This window comes from Carcharhinus amblyrhynchos, chromosome 20 (genome assembly GCF_965287045.1).
Source record: "Carcharhinus amblyrhynchos chromosome 20, sCarAmb.v2.hapA, whole genome shotgun sequence".
Lineage (NCBI taxonomy): Eukaryota > Metazoa > Chordata > Chondrichthyes > Carcharhiniformes > Carcharhinidae > Carcharhinus > Carcharhinus amblyrhynchos.
In genome coordinates, this window is record NC_137343.1 from 7,365,905 (window position 1) to 7,389,850 (window position 23,946).

A 23,946-nucleotide genomic window follows, 5' to 3' on the forward strand; every position below is an offset into this window, starting at 1 on the left:
GGACTCAATAAAGATCGCTAGCATCAGGACCTTACATACGCCATCCCCACAGCCCCTGTCGCTTGGCACTGTGCCAGGTTGGCACTGCCAAGTGCCAGGTGTTCCCAGCCACCTGGGGGCTGCAATGATTCCTGAGCTCCCCAGTGTGGTCATCATGTCTGATCCCCATTTCTTGTGATTCCTGCTTTTCATGGCGCAAGATGTTGGGAACATATGACATTCTCAGAAGATCCGGCATTAAGCCGATTTTGCGTATGCATGGTAATCAGGTTCACACCCTTGCTGGCTGTGAGCCTGAATATGTCTGCTCAGAGGACCCGGGAAGATCGCAAACTGTTTTGCACCTGGCACAAATTTCATTTTAGGCCTCTTGCCAAATTTTGCTGACATTGTTGGATTTGCACCAGGTGGAAAATCACCCCCAATGTATTCAATATTTCAGTAACAATTTTGCTCAATTAACTTCAGCAAGAAGTTATAAAAAATTGCAGTTGTGACCACAGGAATAATGGCAAACATCACTTAAATGATTCTAGAATATGTTTTAAATTCAGGTAAAGCCCAAAACACTAATCCCTGCAGTGAAATTTGCTGATACCTGTATATAGGTCATACCCTGCGCGCACAAACAGGATATACAACTCAGCAGAACTTTACCAAATAAGCTGCTTATGTTGGCATTTGTGGAACTATAGCTAAAATTGTCTATGATTCTTGCAAAGACACATTAGGTTAAAGTGACAGTTCTTACAATATGACATGAAACAATAACTGAAGTTCCAGAGACCACTGCAGTTTGAAACAATGAGCTTTATTGCAAATACTGGTGAGCTCCCACACTGGGTAAGATATACACAAATAAAGCCAGGAGGAAGAAATTCCTTTAATAATTATAAAGAGATGATGCTTTTTTCAAAATTGGTAATCTACAAAAGAAATTAAATTCTCAGGATTTGTATGTTGTAAATCATTTGATTAATACCATTAACAATGGTGAAAAGCAGACTTGCTCCCATACCAAAAGAGAAAACACTGGAACATCTCAGCAGGTCTGGCAGCATCTATAAGGAGAGAAAAGAGCTGACGTTTCGAGTCCAGATGACCCTTTGTCAAAGCTTTGTCTGGCTGCCTGCAGAGGTAAACAATGTGGTGGAGATGACCTGCTCTGACAAAGCTTTGACAAAAGGTCATCTGGACTCAAAACGCCAGCTCTTTTCTCTCCTTACAGATGCTGTCAGACCTGCTGAGATGTTCCAGTGTTTTCTCTTTTGGTTTCGGATTCCAGCATTTGCAGTAATTTGCTTTTCCCATTCTCATTAAAAGTGGTACAACACCGCATTGTGCTGGATTCTTATAGGCAGGGAGTTTAGCACTCTTTAACATGGGAGTTCAGGTAAACAGTGTGATGGCTGTATCTTTATTGTTGCGAAGTATGTTTCACATATGGGAGGTGCTTCAAGATAATAAGGAAAAAAACAAAACAGAAACCTTATTCTTTGTTGAGCACTTCCCATTAATTATCTTTCCTATATATTTAACTGGATAGTTAAGCAATGATGGGTGCAATCAAACCAAAAAACAGGAAAAGAGTCTCTTGGCAGTGTTTGGAAAGTTAAGGGTTGGGACCTCAGCCAGTCGCAGTTCATAAGAGGTCACACACCAAACACAATTCAAAACCAGTTCGTCAAACACCTTTTCTCTCGGGTTACTCATCACCACATTGTTTACATCTGCAGGCACTGAGAGAGCCCCAGCTCTTACTCCTCTGCAGGCATTCAGATAGCCCTCTGCAGGGCACCCAACTAGTCAACTCTTATTATACCTGCCCCTCTTTCCTGTTTCAGTGTGACTCCTTCAGTGTAGTTCTGGCTGAAAGGAAATGTGTAGAGAGGAGTCACCCCTTCTCAGCTCAGCCCAATGCTGTGCTGCAGAGGATTTTCAGACCTTGGATGTTATGCTTTCAAGTTTTGAAACTATGTTTAACTGCAACATTCTATTTTTAAAATTTCATTAATTAGTTTTCCATTTTATTCTTTTCTCATCCTTTGGCAATCTGTCCCATTTCCTGTTTATTATTTGTTGCTATTCATTTTACTATCCTTCCTATTAAATTGGTGAATGTTTCATTCCTCTAGGTTTTATCCTATTGTATATTTTTCTTTTGACTGTTCACTAACATTTTTTTAAAAATGCTACATATATTAGTTATATCACATTATTTTTCCTCATAATGCTATTTTCACTGTTCCTCACAACTTTATTTTCTTCATACAAAGATAACAGGAAGAAGCATGCTACAGAACAGAAATGGGGATGAGGAGCATATCAGCCATGATCAAATGGCCGAGCAGACTCAATGGGCTGAATGGCCTAATTCTGCTCCTATATCTTATGAACTTATGAAGTCAGCAATGAATGTGAAAGCATAGAGGAGATTAAAAGTCAGAGAAAAATGGAAGAAACAAAGTCAAAGAAAACCAATTAGGAAGGAAGTGGAACAGTTGGAATACAACAGCAGCTTACAGCACAGGAAGAAGCCATTCAGTTCTTTGAGTCCATGTTAGTTTTGAGCTAGAACAATCCAAAATTAATCTCACTGCCTTGTCTATTCTCCAAAGCCCTATATCTTCCTCCACTTTAAGTCTTTTATTTGCTTTTCACTTAGAAAATTCAGTAATGTCTGCCTCTACTAATTCTTTCAGCAAAGTTTTCCCTGCTCCAACAATTCTCCACATCTCTCTCCTATGTTAATGAAATTTTAAATTGATGCTTTGTTTCATTGATTCTCCAGCAGGTCAGGATTAGAAAATTGAAAAAGCTACGGCTTGTTTTAATAATTGGAACTTTAGTGTTCTCAATTGTATATTTTTCTGTACAACTGGGCCTGTCTACTGTGGAAATTAACTTTTCACTTCTGTACCATCAATCAGAGGCCCCACTGTTAGGTAGGTGAGAGACTGGGAGCTGCAAGTATCCGTGAACACAAATTACTCAAATTCGTTGCTAAGTATAAGGTAATGGAATATTGATTCTTACCTCAGTGAGGCAGGGACAGAAAGCTGAGGATGTGAAGTTGTACAGAGCTAAAGAGTGTTTTTTAGAAAGCATAAAATTAAATTCAGTGGACATCCAACGAGATTTGGGGGTTCAGGTGCATAGCTCCTTAAAATGCCATGAACAGGCGCAGAAAATAGTCAAGAAAGCCAACGAAATGCTAGCCTTGATATTTAAAAGGCTGGAATTTAGGGATGCAGGTGTTACTCTGCAATTGTACAAAACCCTAGTTAGACCCCACTGACAGTACTGTGAGCAGGAATGGGCACCACACACTTTAGGAAAGGATGTTTGGGCCTTGGAGGTTTTCAAGAATGATACCTGGACTTCAGGGGTTAAGTTTCGAGGTGAGATTAGATAAATTAGGCCTTTATTCTCTTGAATTCAGAAGGACAAATACATAAATATGTTGAGAATAGAGAGAATGGTCCCCAGAAGGTTTTAGTCCAGTTGGGCAGTATGTTGGTGCAGGCTTGGAGGACAGAATGGCCTGTTCCTGTGCTTTAAATTTCTTTGTTCTTTGTTAAGGGTGATCTCATAAAAGTCTACAAAATATTTACAGGGAGGGACAGGATGGAGATGGATAAACTGTTTCTATTAGTTAAAGGCTCTAGGATCAGGGGCCGTAATCTAAAAATGAGGTCCAAGCCATTCAGGAGAGATGTTCGAAAACACTTCTACGAGGTAGATGTGGAGCAGATATTTCCACTGGTAGGAAAAAACTAGAACCAGAGGACACAACCTCAGACTAAAGGGACGATCCTTTAAAGCGGAGATGTGGAGGAATTTCTTCAGCCAGAGAGTGGTGAATGTGTGGAACTCTTTGCCACAGAAGGCTGTGGAGGTCAGGTCATTGAGTGTCTTTAAGATAGAGATAGAATTCTTGATTAATAAAGGGATCAGGGGTAATAGGAAAAGGCAGGAGAATGGGGATGAGAAAAATATCAGCCATGATTGAATGAAGTGGAGCAGACTCGATGGGCCGAGGGGCCTAATTCTGCTTCTATATCTTATGGTCTTTCGCAGAGAGTGTGGAGATTTGGAACTCATTTCCTCAAAATCAAGCAGTGGATGCTGGTTCAACTGTTAGGTTTAAATCTGAAAGACGTTTTTTTATTGAGCAGGGATATCAAGGGATATGGGTCTCAGGCACATACATGGAGCTAGGCCACAGATCAACCATGATCTTATTGAATGGCGGAGTGGGCTCAAGGGGCTGATGCAAACTGCTGTACTTCAACTATCATCTTGACTAAGATCATTAACACTGTGCAGACTATGAAATGAACGTGGAGCCAAAGCAGTTTCCGGCCTTTATCAAGAGAATTGGGAGGCCTAGATAGTTTGTTTGATTCAACAATAAAAAATTATTATCTACTTCAGTCATTGCACTGGAAATACTTTGAAGGCTTTTAATACAGCTGGATTTTCTTGTATTACACTGAATCAAATGCAACTACCAAAAGTTAATTTACGCTGCTGGTTGAAGAAAAGATTGGTTTGTTTGAGTAATTCATTAAGAAGGTTGTGTGCACCAAAGGCATTTCTAAAGATGACATTCAGAGCAATTGAGTCATTTACACAGTTTTAGAATTTACAGGAAATAGCACTGTTTAAGAGAGAATTTATATTGTTTTATTCTCTTCACTCTTTAAGAGATTAAATGCATTGGCCAACAACTTTGACACAATTGCACCATCAGTTTCAATTTAAAACTTATGCCATTCAATTTTGAGAAGAGCAAGTGATATTAATAATACTATTCCACAATGTTGTGGCTCGCAGCAAGTTCCCAACAGGAACAAGGCTTTGGGGATATGGCAGCAGAGATGTCAGCTGTGCTCTGTTTAAAAATGCCCTTCAGCGGGGAGTGCAGCAGTGTTGAAATGACCCTGAGGGAGGCCTTCTCCACAGGATGGGCAAAGTGCGGCTGGTGATTGAGTTATTTAGCAGAAGCCAGGAAATAAATCACCAGTACCTCACAACTATGTGATTGGGAGGGCAAAGGTTTCTCAAGGTAGAAAAATACGTACAAAAAATCGAAAACAAGGGGGTTAAAAAGAAACAAAAGTGTAGTCAACTTGTCTCATAAATTAAAAACATGTTTAAGCTGAAATCACCTGCATTATTTCTAAGCAAACAATTACATTGACCAATGGTAGAATCATTAACCAAACTGAAACAAAAGCAACATGTCGGGCATAAACTCACACAAAACACACGCTAACACTCAGTCGCACAAACACAACAACCATACCTGCATCCGTACACACAAACACTCACATGGCTGGACTTTATGCCGGCAAAGTGGGTGAGATGCATGAACACCCTTGTCCCCTGATGCGAATGTAAAATAGGACGATGATGATATCAGGGTTGCAAATACAACGTCATCATACCAGTCTCCCAAATTAGGGAAGCTGAGCAGGTGTGGAAATTGTAGCCGCCGTTAATAAATGACAAGTTATTAATCTTGTTAATGACCCAACTGTCTGCAATTTTCTGTTGCTTGCTGTATTTTCAACACATTGGACGTGGAAAAAGTTTTGCATTGTATTATGGCAGCTATGATTAGGCAGCAAAGGCCTGTTACGAGGACCATGGCTGAAAGTAGCAGCAGATTCTGCTGGGGGAGATCGCAGCTTCTGTGTGCAAAACTCATTTTGTAAATTTTTTGAACCTTTAATAAAAAATTAAAGACTGATTGTGCAAGCAGGGGCTTTTAAACCTACATCTATGGCCAACTTACTGTAATGTGGAGATGCCGGCGTTGGACTGGGGTAAGCACCGTAAGAAGTCTCACAACACCAGGTTAAAGTCCAACAGGTTTATTTGGTAGCACAAGCTTTCGGAGTGTTGCTCCTTCAGCAGTGGTGCTTCATGGCATCCTAGCTTACAGTCGTGATTGGGCTTTGCACCTCTGATGGACTTTCTTTTCTGATGCTTGACTGGAGATGGGCTGAGATAGCAGGGTAGGAACATGCAGGACCCCTCAGTTTCCAATCCACTCCCTGACCCCACAAAGAAATAAAATCCAGCTCATACATACACATATAGTCACACTCGTACACTTACACACTCACACAAATGTACACACACAAACACAATTGCACAAATGAATGCACGCTCACATATACATTCAGTGGCATTGACTTACTGAGACACACATACACAATGGCCATAAATTTATGAAATGCAAAGTAGTAAATATATTCTGCATTTTAAAAGCAAGCAAGTTGCTAGGCTGCAGTATGATTTAATCAACTATTTACATCAGTAGTGCCCCAGAAACCTGCAGCATCTGTGAAGTATGCTTTCATTTCCATTCAACTTTGTTCTCTGTTCTTTTCTTTTTCACCGCGTGCTGAATGGAAAGCTGCTAAATCTCAAGTTCAAACTGGAAGGAACTGACTTTCCATTGGTTTACATCGGGGTTGAGCATGGTACGCTCTGTGAAGTTTACGTGGCCTTTCGCATCAACGAGGATGACTGTGTTTGTCCTGACAATAAAATAAATCAAACCTTTCAGTGGACTTAAAAGAACTTTGAAGTTAAAAGAGAGAAAAAAAAGTACAAAACAGAAAAGGAACAAAGTCACAAGAAAAGCAACATAAAAAGAGATGAAATTTCTTCAGTGATCACCAAAATGCTGCCTCTCTCCGAGTCCAAAATGTACAAAGGTATGCAGATTAAATGAATGGTATCAAGTGTTAACCCTTGGAGGACTATGAGGTATTTCAGTTACAGAAACAAAACCACAACAACTTCCTGTTCACCAAACCCTGCGGCCATAGAAATACTTGATGGTTTCCTCTTTGTTGGTTATTCATCTTGAACCAATCACAGGATATTGGGGCTGTATATTTTTACAGCATGGGTAAATTTTGGGAAATCTGATTCCAAATGGTTTGGTTGAGACTGGTAATATATGAATAGCCCAGCCCTCACAAAGGCCTCAATTTTCATCCTTGAGCCAGGAAAATTCCCAGCTTGGCAATCTCACCTCGGGAGGAAGTGTCTGGAACAGTGGGATTTTCAATGTCAGGGAGGGTGCTGGAATTGAGCAGTCTACACATGATCAAGTTTGGAAGTGGTCACGGGGGCTGCCAGGTGCAGAGGTAGCCTGTTTAAAAGGTCCCACCTCAATACAGCGGGACTTCATCCCAGTTCAAATAAAAACACAAAGATTCTCTAAGCCTTTACACCCCCTGAACTCTCCCCATGCTCAATCTATGGCCCCTCATGTCTCCTATGCCAAATTCTGCCCTCTCACCCATTCCCTAATGATCCCTCATGTACCTGATGACAGGTCTTCCCCTTCTATCCACCCCCTATGCCTCTCATACCACCCATGTCAAGCTCTGCCCTTCCATCTAACCCACGGCCCCTCATTTCCCTGCCAAGATATGGTAATTTGATGCCAATTGACCCATGATATAAGCCTACCTGTGCTTGGCTGACGAAGGGGCTAACCCCAAAAGCTTGTGAGTATATTATCAAATAAATAGGTTGGACTAAAACCTGGTGTTGTCAGACTTTTCACTTGGCTGTGAACCCAGACAACCATTAAGCTTGTTGAAACACCTTGCACCCTGGAGAAAATATTGTTTGATTGACAGTTCAAACTCTCTGATTTCTGCTCACAATTTCACAACGTTTATTTAAACAAGGTTAAGTAGTTCTAAAGATTTTGGTTTTATGTTTAAAGGGTTTGGATGTTTTGACACTTTTATTGGCTGAGTGAGTTTTTTTTTCAACAAAATAAAACATTATGAACTAATTAATTTTTAAAGCTATTTTTACACAACTACTGTCCTTAGGATTCAAAGTTCTATACAGTTTATAGTGGATCAATTGGCATGGAAGTTCCATAGCTCCTCTTGGAGGATCTGAGGTGGACATAACTGCTCTGAGGAGCCGTGAAACACAACTTTCAAAAAACATGGTCCAATGAAAGAAAGGGAGAAAGAAATATAGGCCAGAATTTCACATCTCTCCCACTGGCAGATTTACAGGTGGGTGAGTGGGGGGAGCATGAAATTGAAGGAACAGGATTCCCTCCAAGTTCATGCCTGCAGTGACTTCACATTGGGCTGGGCAAAGCCTCGGACATAAGCCCACCTTTGTCATAGTTGAGGCACCAATTATTGGTGATTTAAGGGTCCTTTCCTGCTCAGCCTCAATTTCCTGATGGGCAGATTTACCTGGTGTGGGGAGCAAGCCCGAAAAGGGACAGGCCTAAATCTTAGGCAGGAATGGGGAAGTCTGCAACTGCAGACCCCTTCTGACTGTGGGCACATCTCCCTTATGCTTTGTTCCCCGGCCTTTGTTCGAACACCTCAATCACCCCCTTTGCAATCTCTCGGCCTTCCCTACCTCCTGCTCTGGGACCCCTTAGCCTGCTTTGTCCTCCTGCTTCAAGATGTAGATTTGAGCATGTTGGTGCATTTTCTCTTCAGTTCACTGTAGTTCTTGTCACTGCAGAGACTGGAAAGCTAGTTTCCTAAGGCAGGACACCCTCAGTTGAACATGAAATAGCTACGGGGCACTTGGAGTCAGCAAGGATGTGTTCCCCACCAACTCTTTGAATGGCTGGGAGATTTCACCACCTGAAAAATTCAGGCCACGGAGGCAGATAGTAAAAGTTTCAACAGATAACTAAATGGAAACAAGTGAACAAAGGTTCTTTAGAAAGTGAGTCTGGGATTTAATAATGGAAAATAAGGAGATGGCAGATGAATTGAACTGGTATTTCCCATCGATTTTCCCTCTTGGGGATACAAGTAACGTTCCAAAAATAGCTGTGAATCAGGAAATGGAAAGAAGGGAGGAACATGTTGGCATGGGTTTCCTCCAGCTGCTCTGGCTTTCTCCCATCTTCCAAAGATTTGCAGGTTTGGTGGATTGGTCATGCTAAGTTGCCCCTCAGTGTCCCAAGATAAGTAAAGTGAAGTTTATTTATTAGTCACAATCATGAAGTTACTGTGAAACTCCCCTAGTCGCCACACTCCTGTTCGGATCAGTCAACCTAACCGCATGTCTTTCAGACTGTGGGGGGAAACCGCAGCACCCAGAGGAGACCCACACAGACACGGGGAGAACCTGCAAACTCCACACAGACAGTGACCCAAGCCGGGAATCGAACCCGGATCTCTGGCGCTGTTAGGCAGCAGTGCTAACCGCTGTGTCACTATGTGGCCCTAGATGTGTAGGTTAGGGGGATTAGCAGGGTAAATATGTGGGGTTATGGGAAGTGGGCCTGGGTAAGATGCTCTGTCAAAGAGTCGGTGCAGACTGGATGGGCCAAGCGGCCTCTTTCTGTACTGCAGGGATTCTTTGATTCTATTCAATGAGCGTGCGCAAGTTAGAATCACCAGGAAAGTGATACAGAGTAAATCATCGGAAGTGTGAGCTAACAAGTCCCTGAGTCCTGATGGACTTCATCCTAGGATTATAAAATGAAGGGCTGAGTGGCCTACTCCTGCTCCCAATTCATATACTGAGGTGTTGAGTACCAGATGTGGGCATTTGACAGGAGCCTGCCTGCACCCTTCAAAGGCACTCCTGAAAATCAGACAGCCTGGGGCAGGGGTTGGGAATCCTGGGATTGGAACACTCTGCCATTTTTAAAGGGTTCCAGGTCATTTTGACTCAGTGAAAATCCAGGCCATGATATCAAATGATACACACAATAAAAACACGTTGCTTTTACTTGAAGCTTAGCAATCGGGAAACCTTGAGGGACAACTTTGCCAAAACAGTGAATGTATTCAAGAAGCAGCTGGATATAGCACTTGGGGTGAATGGGATCAAAGATTATGGGGAGAAAACAGGATTAGGCTACTGCATTGGATGATCAGCCGTGATTGTAATATAAATGGCAGAGCGGGCTCGAAGGGTCAAATGGCCTCCTCCTCCTCCAATCTTCTATATTTTTATGACATGTTTCATCAGGTCCTGCTGAAATTAAGAGCAGGATGATTATCAATTTTGGAACCGGCTTCCTGGTTCAGCCAACCAGATTGAGGGGCTCAGCTCCCAGCCAGCAGTGCAGATCCCGCTTTGCTGAAAGCAACAATCATTCAAATGAGGAGACAGCACCAGGGTTCGTGCACGTAGCATCTTAGACACGTGACTTCATTAAAACATTAACATTAGGGGGCCACTCCCCCAACCCGTTTACTGAGATAGATAGGGTTGGTTGCCTCCCCATGATCTTGTCTCTAATAAAACCCAAAGTGGGCAGCTTGACAGTGTTTGGATTTGGGAAATGCTTTACATTTTATCTTCTCATCCAACTCAAACCAACCCATTAGAATTACTCCCAATGTTGCTTTCTGTTAGTGTCTAAGTTGCAGACATTATAAGGAAAACAAGGCAATATTTCACATGGAAATAGTAATCTAATTTGTAAATTGAGGGCACCAGCTAATTAAAGTGTTCAACCTGCTTTTCAAGTCGATCTAAGAATCCTCTTGTACAATATGGACAGTTTAGTCCATTATTACCTAGCTCTGATACCACTGGTGAAATAGAACAACGCTGACTCCAATTCAAGTGGAAGAACTCACCGGGTGCCGTAAGAGGACGTGCGAACAAACAATGCTGATATCTCCTTCAGTATGGGACGAATGAAGTCTTGGCCCTGCTCTTCTATATCAGTGGCTGGCATTTGGCTGGTAAGGAAATAATAAGAATCAACTGTCAAACAGTTCTTGTGCCATAAATCAAATAAGTTTTCTTTCCATTAACTTTACCACAATAAGGATTCCATCTGATGTGCAATAAATTCCAATAACATTCACTTATAGACCTAGGCAAGAATTCCTGGTGCATGAATGACACAACACTTAGAGTCTGAATTTAAATTGCAACCTTGACTAACGGCCAATCTAAAACTGCTCGTCAGATGGCATATTAGGCATTGATATTAACACTGATAGTGTAAAAGGATTGGCATAATAAAAGTGGGCAAACCTTAAAAATTTAAAACAATATTGCTTGAGAATGTCAGATCAGTGGCATTCACCCACAAATGTTCAACAAACTTGTAAATGTGTTGGTTTAATACAAGTATTAAGCTCTTTATTTTAAACAAACTGACAGCATGTAAACAGTGCATACAGAAAGGCAGAATATGTTCATTTGTATGTCAACTTCACCAAATGAGCATCTACTGCGTAGCTTTTATTTTGGAGCCTGCCATAACATTGCATTTAATTTGTGACTTTAATTTGTGCAAGAAACTAAGAAGGGTCGTGAATGAAGCCTAATCCATCACTCAAAAACCAGCTTCCCATCCATTGACAATGTCTACACTTCCCACTGCCTCTGAAAAGCAACCTGCATAATCAAGTACCCCACGCACCTTGGACATTCTCTCTTCCACCATCTTCCATTGGGAAAAAGATACAAAAGTCTGAAGTCACGTACCAACCGACTCAAGAACAGCTTCTTCCCTGTTGCTGTCAGACTTTTGAATGGACCTGTCTTGCATTAGGCTGATCTTTCTCTACATCCTAGCTATGACTGTAACACTACATTCTGCACTCCCTCTTTTCCTTCTCTATGAATGGGATGCTTTGTCTGTATAGCGCACCAGAAACAATACTTTTCACTGTATACTAATACATGTGACAATAATAAATCAAATCAAAGACTTAGACACAGTCAGGGAATCCGATACAAATAACATTTAAATGTTAGCCTAGATTATGATTCCATGTCCTGCAACGGAGTTTAAACAGACAACCTTGAAAATGGAGGTGAAGATATTCAGGGAGGAGAGTACAACCTTATTGAGATCCAAAATAAAAAACTCTTTTCGTAAGAGTTCATAATCACAGTTCCATAGGAGAGCTTTGTCCAAGACTGTTATTATTCTACTATACAGACCATCACAGCTAAGTCTAATTCTGGTCACGCCCAGTGCTCATGTGCATGTTTCAGATAGGTGTAGCTGAAAAATGAGTAAACAAGGACTCGTGTTTTTCCTGATAGTCTATGGGTGTTAAGGTTTACTTTGCTGCTGTTTGCTGTCTTAGCCAAGATCAATTAAACTGATGGTCGAACCAGGGTCTTTTACTGTGATGGCTTTGTACTAATAATGGCAGTGCCTTATTGACTAAACTATTTGAGAAGCTCCTATTTAAATTTTGATTTCTATATATTTAAAGCAGTTTTGGGATAAATATTGTAAATAGTACTTACAATTCCTCATTATTCAGCACTTTGATGAGTTCTTGCGCCAAGTTCTCTGGAGAAAGTTCATTACTTCGATTAATTACATCTGTGAAAAGTTTTTTTCCCAAAACAAGTTTTTTCCATGGAGTCTCAAGAAGACTGTTAGAAAGCCCATAAATACCTAGGGATGTAAAAAGTACATAATAATTACAAGAAAGACTCCATTAATCTGGCTGAGTGCAGAAGTGTTTACCTCTAGAGTCCCATTGCTGGCTCAAATAAGATGCCAAATTTCCAGTCTTTCCATGCTCACCACTCTTTTGAAGGTCCAGGAACTATTTATGAATGGGCTAGTGGTAGTGCCAATGGCAACTCCGTGGTGCAACATCACTTTTGTGCAAATGCAGCAACCCAAACATTCAGAAGAATAGGTTACCAAAACAGCAAACTGAGTCAGCACTGCTGATCTCTGAGGCTTCATTTTCAATTCTGGTTTGGGAACCTGAGAGCAAGTGATTTCTGAATCCCAGTCCCAAGACCTAACGGCATGGCCTACATGACCCTACCTTTAAACATTAGTGCCCTAATCAGCTTAATGCTCAATTAGCAGTGATAAGTTCTGCAAGGAAGCAGAAGATGCCTGTTGAAGGGGGAGGATCAAAGGAGATGGCAGCCAAAACAAGATCTGGCACTGCCTGGCACAAGGACGAAGGCAGATAATTGGAGGGTTAGAAGTCTCAGGTATCAGAGTTGAAATGCCCAGCCAAATGTTACTGTACCCAATCTGACAGCATAAACCCTGGACGCAAACTTTCTGCAGCTCCTTACATTGAACCTGCCAGCTGTGTAATTAATATGTACAGGATATTTAGGGTTTGGTGATTTCTGATTTGAAATTTGTCACCTGACCTGCTCGGCCCATTAACAAGCTCCACAAAAGAGCTTGATGGGTATTTAATTTAACAACAGGAAGTCTCAGAACACCAGTGAGCGCTGCTCCACTCACCTGATGAAGCAGTGCTCCGAAAACTTGTGATTCTAAATAAACCAGTTGGACTTTAACCTGTGTTGTGAGACTTCTTACTGGGTATTTAATTGGAGACAAGTGGATTCTCCACACTGCCTTTGAAAATTGCATTGCCTTCTGGAGGCATTGCAATCTATTAACACTTTCCAAGAACATAATTTTCAATGTGCGCTCGCACTGGGCTCAACCCCTTCTGCAACTGACAATTTAGCACCTTGAATTCACAATCACAGTCTCTAGATGTTATGGGAAAGAGTCTTCAAAAAATGCCCTGTAAATACAAATCTACAAATGCTGATCAGAGAATTGCAGCCACTATCATTACTCCAGAGATATCAACAAACTTGGGAGGAGGTCTTTGTGGCAGTTATCATTACCTCTGGGCCAGAAGTTCCAGATTCAAGTCCCAGTCAGGACCTGATGGCCATGGAAGGCATGTTCGTAACATAGCTAAACAGGTCGATTACCAGCCTGGAAATCCATTCAATAAACCTGATAGCAGTTGGTAAGAGCAGGATCGTTTCCTGATCAGCCAAATGGCAGAAAGCAATGGAAAACTACAGCAGTACTTTGTCAAGTATTATCACAGACCAATCCAATGGAAGTCCATGGTCGCCACTGCCCTCTTCGGGCATGGTACATGAAGAAAGAGGAGGATCAATGAACTCAGCACAGACTATAGATTGGAAGCAGAGACATTTCTGGAACATATGTCTTTATCATTCAGTGCTGAACTGTTTGAAGAGCAACTCTGTGGTCTGGAACATGGACCAGCAATAGCTGGCAAACATATTAGAAGGTGGCTTTCAGTTTTAACTTGTTAAGAAAACATATACTGCCATTTTCCTACCTTACACATCGAACTGAAGTGGTGTTTGTCAGATTGGCAGCCACCTTCTCGGTACTGCTAAATTTAGTTTTAAATCATAATTAGACAAAGAATTCCAATGTTGTTTATCTAATTTTGTAAGGTTGGATTATTCAGATTCCAGAGAGAATAAACATAATTTCTACAGGAATCCTGGCCATTCTGCACCTGACTTCTCGCACCTTTTAAGAAACTTATTAATAAATTTATAAACTCAAACCTGGATCCAGTGTTTTGGGCTCCTGGCCACTTTTACTGCCATAGTAGCACATCGTATCTCCTTTGGTTTTGCTGTAAGAAAAAAATTAATCTAAGAACTCGTTTTGCTTTGCACAGGATTTATTATAACAGTACACATTGCATAATTCAATACACTGCATCACCTCTTCACGTGTTTTGAATGGCCGCACAATTATTAGAACACCTTGGAACGGTCAGTGCTATTGCTTTGATGATCATCATACACTCAATTAGATCAGTGAAGTGATAGGTGGAACAATACTTGCATCACCCAAGCCCCTGTTCTTGTTTTATGGGGGATTTTCTTTAAGAACACTCAAATCTTTCTGAATGGAAATGAATTTCTTCCTCCAATTTTCATTGCAAATGATCTTCTCCAGAATGGCACAAGCTTATTTTTCTCCTCAGGGGCAGATTAAGCATCATGATGAGTCCTTGAAGAGTCACATTTAAATCATTGAGTATATCACCTGTGCTGATGTTCACCAACTGACCAAAGTCAAGATTTTACCACATATAAAGTGTGACTCGAGCTGAGAAATACACTTCAGAAACTTGCTCTGTCGACTTTTTAGTGTCTAATCTAAAGCTTGTAACCATAATGTGACAGTTAACAGGTAAAACTGGGTGGTCAATGTTGCCAAAGTAATTTACAACAAGAGTGAGACACTGAGAAACACGATAACTGGAGGCAAGTGTTGTGAACAGAACATTCTGTGCAGGATTTAAAAAAGAATATTTTTGAGTTTTTCATTTTTATAAACAAAAGAACACACCCATAAAACTGTACAGTACAGCACAATCATTTCACCATAGGAAACTAGCACAGTTGGCTTGACTAACCTGCCGTTTTCACATAAAAGAAAATGAGTAACAAGATGGGGAGAGAAAGGACAAATGCTACAGCAAAATAGAACACAGGCGCACATCTTCATGTGTGCTGTGTTAGAGACAGAACTGCATGTTCTGTGGAAAGCTGTAGGAATAAATCTGATATTATGGAACTTGTGTATTTCACATAGGGACCCCACACTTTTTGGAATTAGTCTGGCTTAAATCAAAGTATATAAGTTAGGAGTTTCATTGGGATACATTCCATCATAATTTTGTGCCAATTATATACAGAAGATAACTTAGCATTAATCCCAGAGCATAAAATATTTTTCCATGCTGCAAATGTTAGAATATTATACAACCCTTTTTTCATTGACATAATTTATCTGGAAGCTCAAGAATCATAAACACAGGATCCCTCTCCAAGGTCATATTAGATATTTTCCCAGCTATTTAAACATACAAAACCAACAGCTTTTAATTTTGACACAAGACCAGACACAGTGAGTATATTCTCCTATTTTCAATTTTCATTTTTGGCACAGTGGGGATATGTTGGATATGTCACTTTGGTTCCACTGACGGTAAGACTTTTCCCACTGGGGAAATACTGGCATCAAAATGCAGGGATGTTTTATTAAGAATAAAATATCTAAATTGTAAGTATCTCAAAAAAGAATGTCTTGGGACATCATATTGTTGACACAGTTGCTCATAAGATAACAAGGAGGTCCCTCAAACAGGTTTCCCCAGTCCTGTGAGTCCTCTATCCCTCCAAATGTCAAAACCATGGCCCATAAGATCTGGAGGAAAATCAAGGTTACCCAGCATAGGACAGAGAGCAGAAGTTGACATAGATCTGCACGGACCATTTTCCACTTTCTCAGAGTATTGGTAATTATTGGTACAGACTTAAAATCTCTGAGAAACAGCAGAGTTAGTAAAGAGTATTCAGACTGACGAGTGTCAACACTGAGCCAAAGAGAAGTGGGGTCCCCTCTGATCCATTCTCCTATAAATCGAAGATGCTAGCTTGTACAACTTTATATTTGGCACACCAAGGCTCCCTTTTGAACTTGGAAGTTGTAATTTGAATCTTGCATCTTGATGCCAGTATTTCCCCAGTGGGTAAAGCCTTGCTATCCATGGAACCAAAGTGAATAATTAGTAAGTATTATGACACATAATGCTCTAGATCCAATACTCAACAGATTCTGCGGACTTGGGAAAAAGACCTCAGATGGAATTTTGATGAACTTATCTGGGAGAATAAAATTAAAATCTCAATCTGTAATAGAATGAAGGAGAGTCAACTAAAGTTTCAATTTTAAGTGACGTCTTTTTTTGTTCCATATGAAGATGCTAAATATCCAATTACTCTCCTTCAGGACCTTAGCAGAAACTAAAACTGATAGCATCTGTAGATGGTTCAACAACCTACGTATAATACATTCATTTGAAATCAGTGCTGTCCTGCCCAGCCATGATGCAGGTAAAGCGAAGCGGCAATGTAGATCCTACTTTCTAGATGCAAGTAAGGGGTAAAATTTCCCTTACACAACTGAAAGAATGAGGGGGAATAGAAATATCTAGTTAGGCAAACTCTGAAAGGGACCATCTGAAGAGAAAGGGGGCAAGGGGAGGAGGTCTGCCCCTAAGCCTTCCCAATGGCATGGCCTCAGATTTAGCTAAATTTATTTTTTAACCTGGGTAAGGAACCAAATTGATCCGTAATGTCAATAATCGCAGGAACAGAGATTTTTGACTCAGAAAAAATGTAACACATCATCAATTTATAACATAATCTCACGCTGCTTTCCATCACTAACCAAGCCTAAAACCAAAGGGTTATGTCTAATTGCCTTGACTAAAGACTCAACAGCAATTTCAAACAATAACAGGGATAGTGGGAAACCCTACCTGTACTCCCGCTGAAGACTCAAATTGTTAGATCTATAATTGTTCATGAGAACTGCTGCAAGTGGGTTTTTGTAAAGCACTTGTATCCACTTAACACCCTCCCCCCCCAGCCCAAATTTCTGCAGTGTACAAAAAAAAGTTCCATTCCAATTGAACAAATGCTTTCTCTGCATCCAGTGGAATCACTAAGCTGTCTGTTGTTTGTTTTTGAGAATCTGAATGATATTTAATAATCTCCAGACATTGTTACGTGAATTACAGTCTTTTATAAACCATAAGACCAAAACCCAATCTGATCACCTTGGATAATCAAGGGAATATTTTTTTCTGGATGCAACACTACTATTTTAGATAAGTTTCAGATCTACATTTAAAAGGGAGACTGGCTTATAGGATGCACATTCCTCTGGACTCTTGTGTGTCTTCTCTCAGTGACTGAAGCAACTGTCCTGTTTCAAATGAATGATTACGCATACTAATCAGAAGCTTTATTAGCATGTCTTTGAATTCCTTATAAAGTTCACTTTCAAAACCATCAAGTCCCTAAGCGTGAGTTTTGGGATCAGACTGAAGATCCTTCAATGCACTTCCCCCTTAGAAACGAGAGCATTTAAGGTCGACCTTTGGTTTTCAGAAATATATGGGAAAAGAAAAGAAAAATAATTTCATATGCATTAATGCATCTCTAGACTGATCTGTTTGTTATAAAGTGACATAAAAGCTTTGAGATGCCTTATTAATACCTTTGGTCTTAAGCATCCTGTTGCCCTTTGAGCTTAGTGCAGAAGAAATAGTCCAAGAGTCTACTTTCTTGTTTGTAAGAAGAGTAAAATATCTACTAGGTTTATTTCTAAACTCGGATAATTTTTGTTTAGTAAATTTTGTATTTCTTCCAGCATGTTGAGCAACAGGGAGACCAGCGCCAGGGAGACCAGTTAAGATTGCATTAATTACTTTCAGCACTAAATGATTAGGATTCTTATCATACTCCCTTTCTGTTTCAGCCACTTTTACTTCTAGCTGGTGCTGTTGCTCCAGCATTTTATGCTTTCTGTTGGCTAGATACAAAATGACCAGCTCGCTCGCAAAAGCCTTGCAAGTCTTCCACAGAATTGAGGGGCTGACTTCAGAAACAGAATTGGTTGAATTAAAAAGGTCAAATTCGGATTTGAAGTATGAAGTCAAGTTTTGATCTTTAAGCAGAGATGTGTTAAAATCTCCACAATCTACATTGTAAACGTATCCTCGTGAGTGAAAATTCCAGTAAGATAGGAGCACGGTCAGAGATCATAAGATGACCTATAGAACAGGGAACCACTGAATACAACATTGATTTTGGCATGAAAAAAAATCAATTTTAGTATCACATTGGTGTGGAGCAGAGAAGTGAAGTCTTTGTCCTTAGAGTGTAACGTTCTTAAAACATTGAAGTATCCCAATTCCTTGCATAGAGATACTAATGCCATCGCTTGTCAAGTGGGTGGATTCCTGGGTATGGGAAGCTTGTCCATGGATTTAGATGGCAGCTGAATGCCCCTCCTATGAAAGAAGTTGTTAATGTAATTCAACAAATCCATAAAGACTTCAGTAGCAAAATCAGGAGAATAATTTGGAGGGCCCTACACATTCATTACCAAATACCTCATGCAGCATTCCTTTAATGATCCCCTTTATCCTTCTATATAGCAGATTTTTATTAATCAAAATTGCAACCCCTCAGCTACTAGTCGAAAACGAGGCAGAAATCTCATGTCTGACCCAATTCCACTTCCATTTCAAATGTTACTTGTCACATAGAAGAGTTTCCTGCATCGAAGAAATGTCAACGTTCTCTTTTTTGAGAAAAGACATGGGGGGGGGGGGGGGGGGGGGGGGGGGTGTGTGTGTGTGTGTGTGTGTGTGTGTGTGGGAAGGGTGGAGAGAGAGAGAGAGAAGGGGGGTGTGTGTGTGTGTGTGTCTGTGTGTGTGTGAGAGTGTGTGTGTGAGTGTGTGTGGTGGTGTGGAGGAGGATTTCCTAGCCTCCCATGTGGCGTGTTTCTCATGGTGGGAGACAGTACATCATTCACAGGTGGCAGGGTCCCACCGCTGTTAATGGGATTTCCCATTGATGGCATCCCATGCTGCTGAGAAACCATGGCAGGAGTGCTCTGTTGGCGGGACCAGAAGATCCCACTGGCAGTAACAGCTGGAAAATTCCAGCCAGAATCTTTTATCTTTTAATAGAATTTCCCATTGACTGCACTCCACGCTGTCGGAAACCAAGCAGAGTTTCAATGTAGCTACTGCCATTACTTGCTCAGTGGAAGAGAAAATGGAATATTGGCATGAAGAAGTTGGCCTTTTGCCTGTCACTGATTTTCACCTCCCACATCCCCAGCTATGCAAAAAGCACCAGTGACACACTATATAGTCGTAAATTAGTCTTGTCTGTATCCTTACAGAAATACCAGTCATCAACTAACGATTCTTTAAACCCAAAATAACTATTCCAAGCCACAAAGCAGACAATCTTAAACCATTAGCACTCAGAGGTTTCCTTCATTGAATGTGAGGCTTTGATGGACTATGCAAACATACTTTTCATAACCATACCAAACTCTTCAAAAAAAGAAACAAAATGTAATACAAAGAAGAGATGAGGTGTCCTCTCTGCAATCTAACCCTGTCTATTGAGGTTGAGTTCATGTGCCCATCTTCCAACAGAGGAACCATTCATATATGTCATGATACTGAATGAAGGAGACCATAAGATATACACATCTATTAAAAGTGAATATACAGAAAAGGAAGAAGTATATTTCTCATACAGCGCTGGTATCATACAACCTGCAAAGTATACTCCATATATGGAAGGATATTATTCATTAACGACATGTATGAGTCCCTGCCATTCTTAACTATAATACTTGTTGCAGTGCCCAGTTACTGGAGCTTCCCTGTCAGAATAATAAATATCATTCCAGATCAAATGAAAATATAATGAAAAGGGGCAAAGTCCAGACTTTGCAGTCAACCACAGTCTGTTAGTAATAATGTTCTGTTGAGTGATCTGAATTATTGTTTTCCATTGAATTCATGAAAGGCATGGCTTTAGCCAGGGTATCAAATGTTTTTGTTGAGTTGTTGAATGTCACCCTCAGTTTGGCAGGATACAGCAGAGCACATTGTGTTCCAATGGTCTTTCGCCATCTTCTAACTTCATCAAAATCCTTGCATTGTTGAAAAATCTTAAGAGAAAGAGACCTTTGCTCCATCATAGAGCAAAGCCCCATTATATCTAGCTGCCTTCATCACTTTTTGGCAATCTTTGAAGTTATGAAAATGCATAACTTTGAGCTGGAATTGTTGGTTGTCCCTCCGCCTTAAAGCAAGTAAACAGTATACCCTTTCTAATTTAGTGTGCTTGGCTTTCATTTTTATGTTGAGAAAGTGTAGCCAGCTGTCCAAAAATTTATCTGGGAGTTTATCCTTAGCTTCTTCTGGCAAACTGATAACTCGAACATTTTTCTTCTGGCCTCGCTTCTCCTGATTGTCTAGGTGTTCCAACGTTTGAACAGTTCTTTTTCCATGAAGGAAAAACTGAGGAAGTTGCATTTTCAACAGCAAAAATTCTCTCCTCAGCTGTGTCAAGCCTTTTACCTGCTGCAGTTCTAGAGCGTGAGCACTGATATTTTGTGCTAATAGACCGAGTTTCTCACCAATGACTTGACAACATTAGCAATTATCAGTAATGCCTTTAAAACTGCTGAGTCAAAATCTGGCTCATTCACCAAGTCACCATGTTACAGAGTTAACTCCACCCCAGTTGTCTCAAGCTGCTCTTTCTTGTTGGTTTTCTTAATATTTCTCAGCAAAGTTTGATCAAAAATATTCCAGGGACAAAATGTAGAGTTTCCACTCCTAAATTAGCCGAGTACAAGTTATATGAACGCATTAAATGGAAGGGTTTCTGGCTGCATAGTGCCAGGGCTCACAGGAAACACAGCTACTCCTATGCTCGCATCACGTGCCTCCCCCCTTCCTCCGCCATGACCTCCAGTGCAGGAATTTTACTATTTAGATGCTCCTATTGCTTTGAATGTGCATCTCAAACTGTAGATTCAGGCAGATCAAGGTATTGTGATTGAGGATTCAGCCACCAATGGTTGTCAGACATTTATTTCTAAACTGCCAAGCTCAGGAAGTATAAACAGGACAAATCGGTAAATTACAATGAAAGTGTAAATAGAATTTCGTTTCTTGGGATTTATAGCTATATTTGCCAAATGGGCTTTATGTATCCTGACCTCTGTCTAGTCTTTTATCATCCCAAGATTGATGGGGAATTTTCAAAGAATTCAAATTTGTAAGTGTCATTATAGGGGAAGGGTTGGCATTGTAGTATTGTCTGGACCAGTAATCCAGATAGTCAGGATGATGCTTGGGAGATCCAGGGATTGAATCCCACCTTGGCAGCTAATAAAATTTTTTAAAAATCTGGGATTAAGACCATTGTCGTAAACACTCATCTGGTGCACTAATGTCCTTTTGGAAAGGAACTCTGCCAGCCCACTGCCAGGACACACCCAGCAGAGATGGCAGTACAGTGATATACAGGTGGGGGGAAGTTGCCTGAGGAGTCCTCAACAGCTTCTCACAGCATGAGGTCAAACATGGGCGAAGAAATGTCCTGCTGATTACCATATAACAACCACCACCAACATTGCCCCCCCCCCCCCAACGAAGAACACCATTTGGAGGAGGAACTGACGGGAGCAGGGTGTGGGGGTGATTTTCAATGTCGTTGAATTGGTTGAGCCCTAGAGATAAGATGATCTTCAGCCAGAAGTGCCGACATGATGATCCATCTCAACAGCATCACAGATGCCAGTCTTCAGCCATTTTGATTTACTTCACATGATATCATATAAATGGCTGAAGGCACTGGATACTGCAAAGGCTATAGGCCATGATAATATTCTGGCCCCTAGTCAAGCTGTTCCAGTACCAGTTCCAATACAGCTACAAGAGTAGTATCCACCCAGCAATGTGGAAAATTACCCAGCTACGTGCTGTACACAAAATGTTGGATAAATTTAACCTGACCAATTACCACCCCATCAGTCTACTCTTGATTTTCAGTAAAGTGATGGAAGAAGCCATCATCTGTGCTGTCAAATGGCACTTTCTTAGCAATAACATTTTTACTGATGCTTGGTTTGGGTTCTGCTAGGGCTACTCAACTCCTGACCTCTTTACAGCTTGGGTTCAAACATGGACAAGAGAGTAGAACTCCAAGGGTGAGGTGAGAGTGACTGCTCTTGACATCAATGCAGCATTTGACTGAGTGTGGCATAGAACAGAATTGAATAGAACCTCTGCAGTGCAGAAGGAGGCCATTTGGTCTCTTAAGTCTGTATTGACTTTCCAACAGAGCATCTATCTGACCCAGGCTCATCCTCATCCCCTGCAAAATCCCTGTAACTCCATGCATTTATCCCCTAATCTCCCTTATATACACATCTTGGGTCACAAAGAGGCAATTTAGCATGCCCAATTCCCCAAACCTATACATCTTTGGACTGTGGGAAGAAAACAGATCTCCTAGAGGAAACCCACAGAGACCCAGGGAGAACATGCAAACTCCGCACAGACAGTGATCCAAGGCCAGAATTGAACCTGGGTCCTTAGTGCTGTGAGGCAGCAATGCTAACCATTCTGCCACCATGCCAGCACTATCAGATATCAGGGAATCCTAGCAAAACCCAAGTCAATGGGAATCAAGAGAAAAACTCTCCACTAGCTGGAGTCATACCTGTCACAAAGGAAGATCATTGTGGTTATTGGAGGTCAATTATTTTAGCTCCAGGACATTGCTGCAGGAGATCCTTAGGATAGTATCCTAGGCCCAACCATCAACAGCTGCTTCCCTTCCATCTTAAGTTTAGAATTGGGGATGTTTGCTGATGATTACATCATTCACGGCTCCTCAGATACTGAAGCAGTCCAAGTCTAAATGCAAGAAGACCTCGACAATCCAGACAAGTGGCAAGTAACTTTCATGCCAAACTAGTGCCAGGCAATGACGATCTCCAACAAGAGAGAACCTAATCATCACTCCTTGACATTCAATGGTATTACCAGCACTGAATCCCCTACTATCAACATCCTAGTGGTTACCATTGGCTGGAAACTGAACTGGAGAAGCCATAGAAACACTGGCTACAAGAGGAGTTCAGAGGCTAAAAATCCTTCAGTCATCCTGACTCCCCAAAGCCTGTCCACAGTCAGGCACAAATCAGGAGTGTGATCAAATACTTTCCCCTTGCTTGGATAAGTGTAACTCCAACAACGCGCAAGAAGTTTGATACCATCCAGGACAAAGTGGCGGCTTGTTTGGCACCCCCTCCACAAACATTACCACAGACATACAGTGACAGGACATGTACAATCAACAAAATGCAATGCAGCCACTCTCCAAGACTTTCCAAACTTATGGCCACTACTACGTAGAAGGACAAGGACACAGACACATGGGAACGCCATCACCTGTAATTCCCTTCCAAGCCACCCACCATCCTGATTTAGAATCACAGAATCCTACAGTGCAGGAGGCCATTTGGCCAAATGAGTCTGCACTGACCACAAGCCCACCCAGGCCCTATCCCTGTAACCCCACTTGTCTATGCTACAAACCCCCCTGACAGTAAGCGATCAAACATGATTACCATGGCCAATCAACCTATCCTGCACATCTTTGGAGTAAGTAGTCTCAAACACCAGATTAAAGTTCAACAGGTTTATTTGGTAGCATGAGCTTTTGGAGCACTGCCCCTTCACA

General features: G+C 41.1%; 1 protein-coding gene across 3 annotated transcripts in view; it reads right to left on the reverse strand.

The window, feature by feature from the left end:
* Positions 1-1,241: 1,241 nt before the first annotated feature.
* Positions 1,242-23,946, reverse strand: part of tango2 (transport and golgi organization 2 homolog (Drosophila)) — a 164,077-nt gene continuing 141,372 nt past the window's right edge. For all 3 annotated transcript variants that reach the window (XM_080208036.1, XM_080208038.1, XM_080208037.1), the window contains exons 6-9: positions 14,353-14,423; positions 12,265-12,418; positions 10,626-10,730; positions 1,242-6,554 (exon numbers count right to left, since the gene is read on the reverse strand). In XM_080208036.1, the coding sequence (XP_080064162.1) occupies positions 6,434-6,554; positions 10,626-10,730; positions 12,265-12,418; positions 14,353-14,423 (451 nt within the window). In that variant the 3' untranslated portion in view covers positions 1,242-6,433. The remainder of the gene's footprint in view (positions 6,555-10,625; positions 10,731-12,264; positions 12,419-14,352; positions 14,424-23,946) is intronic.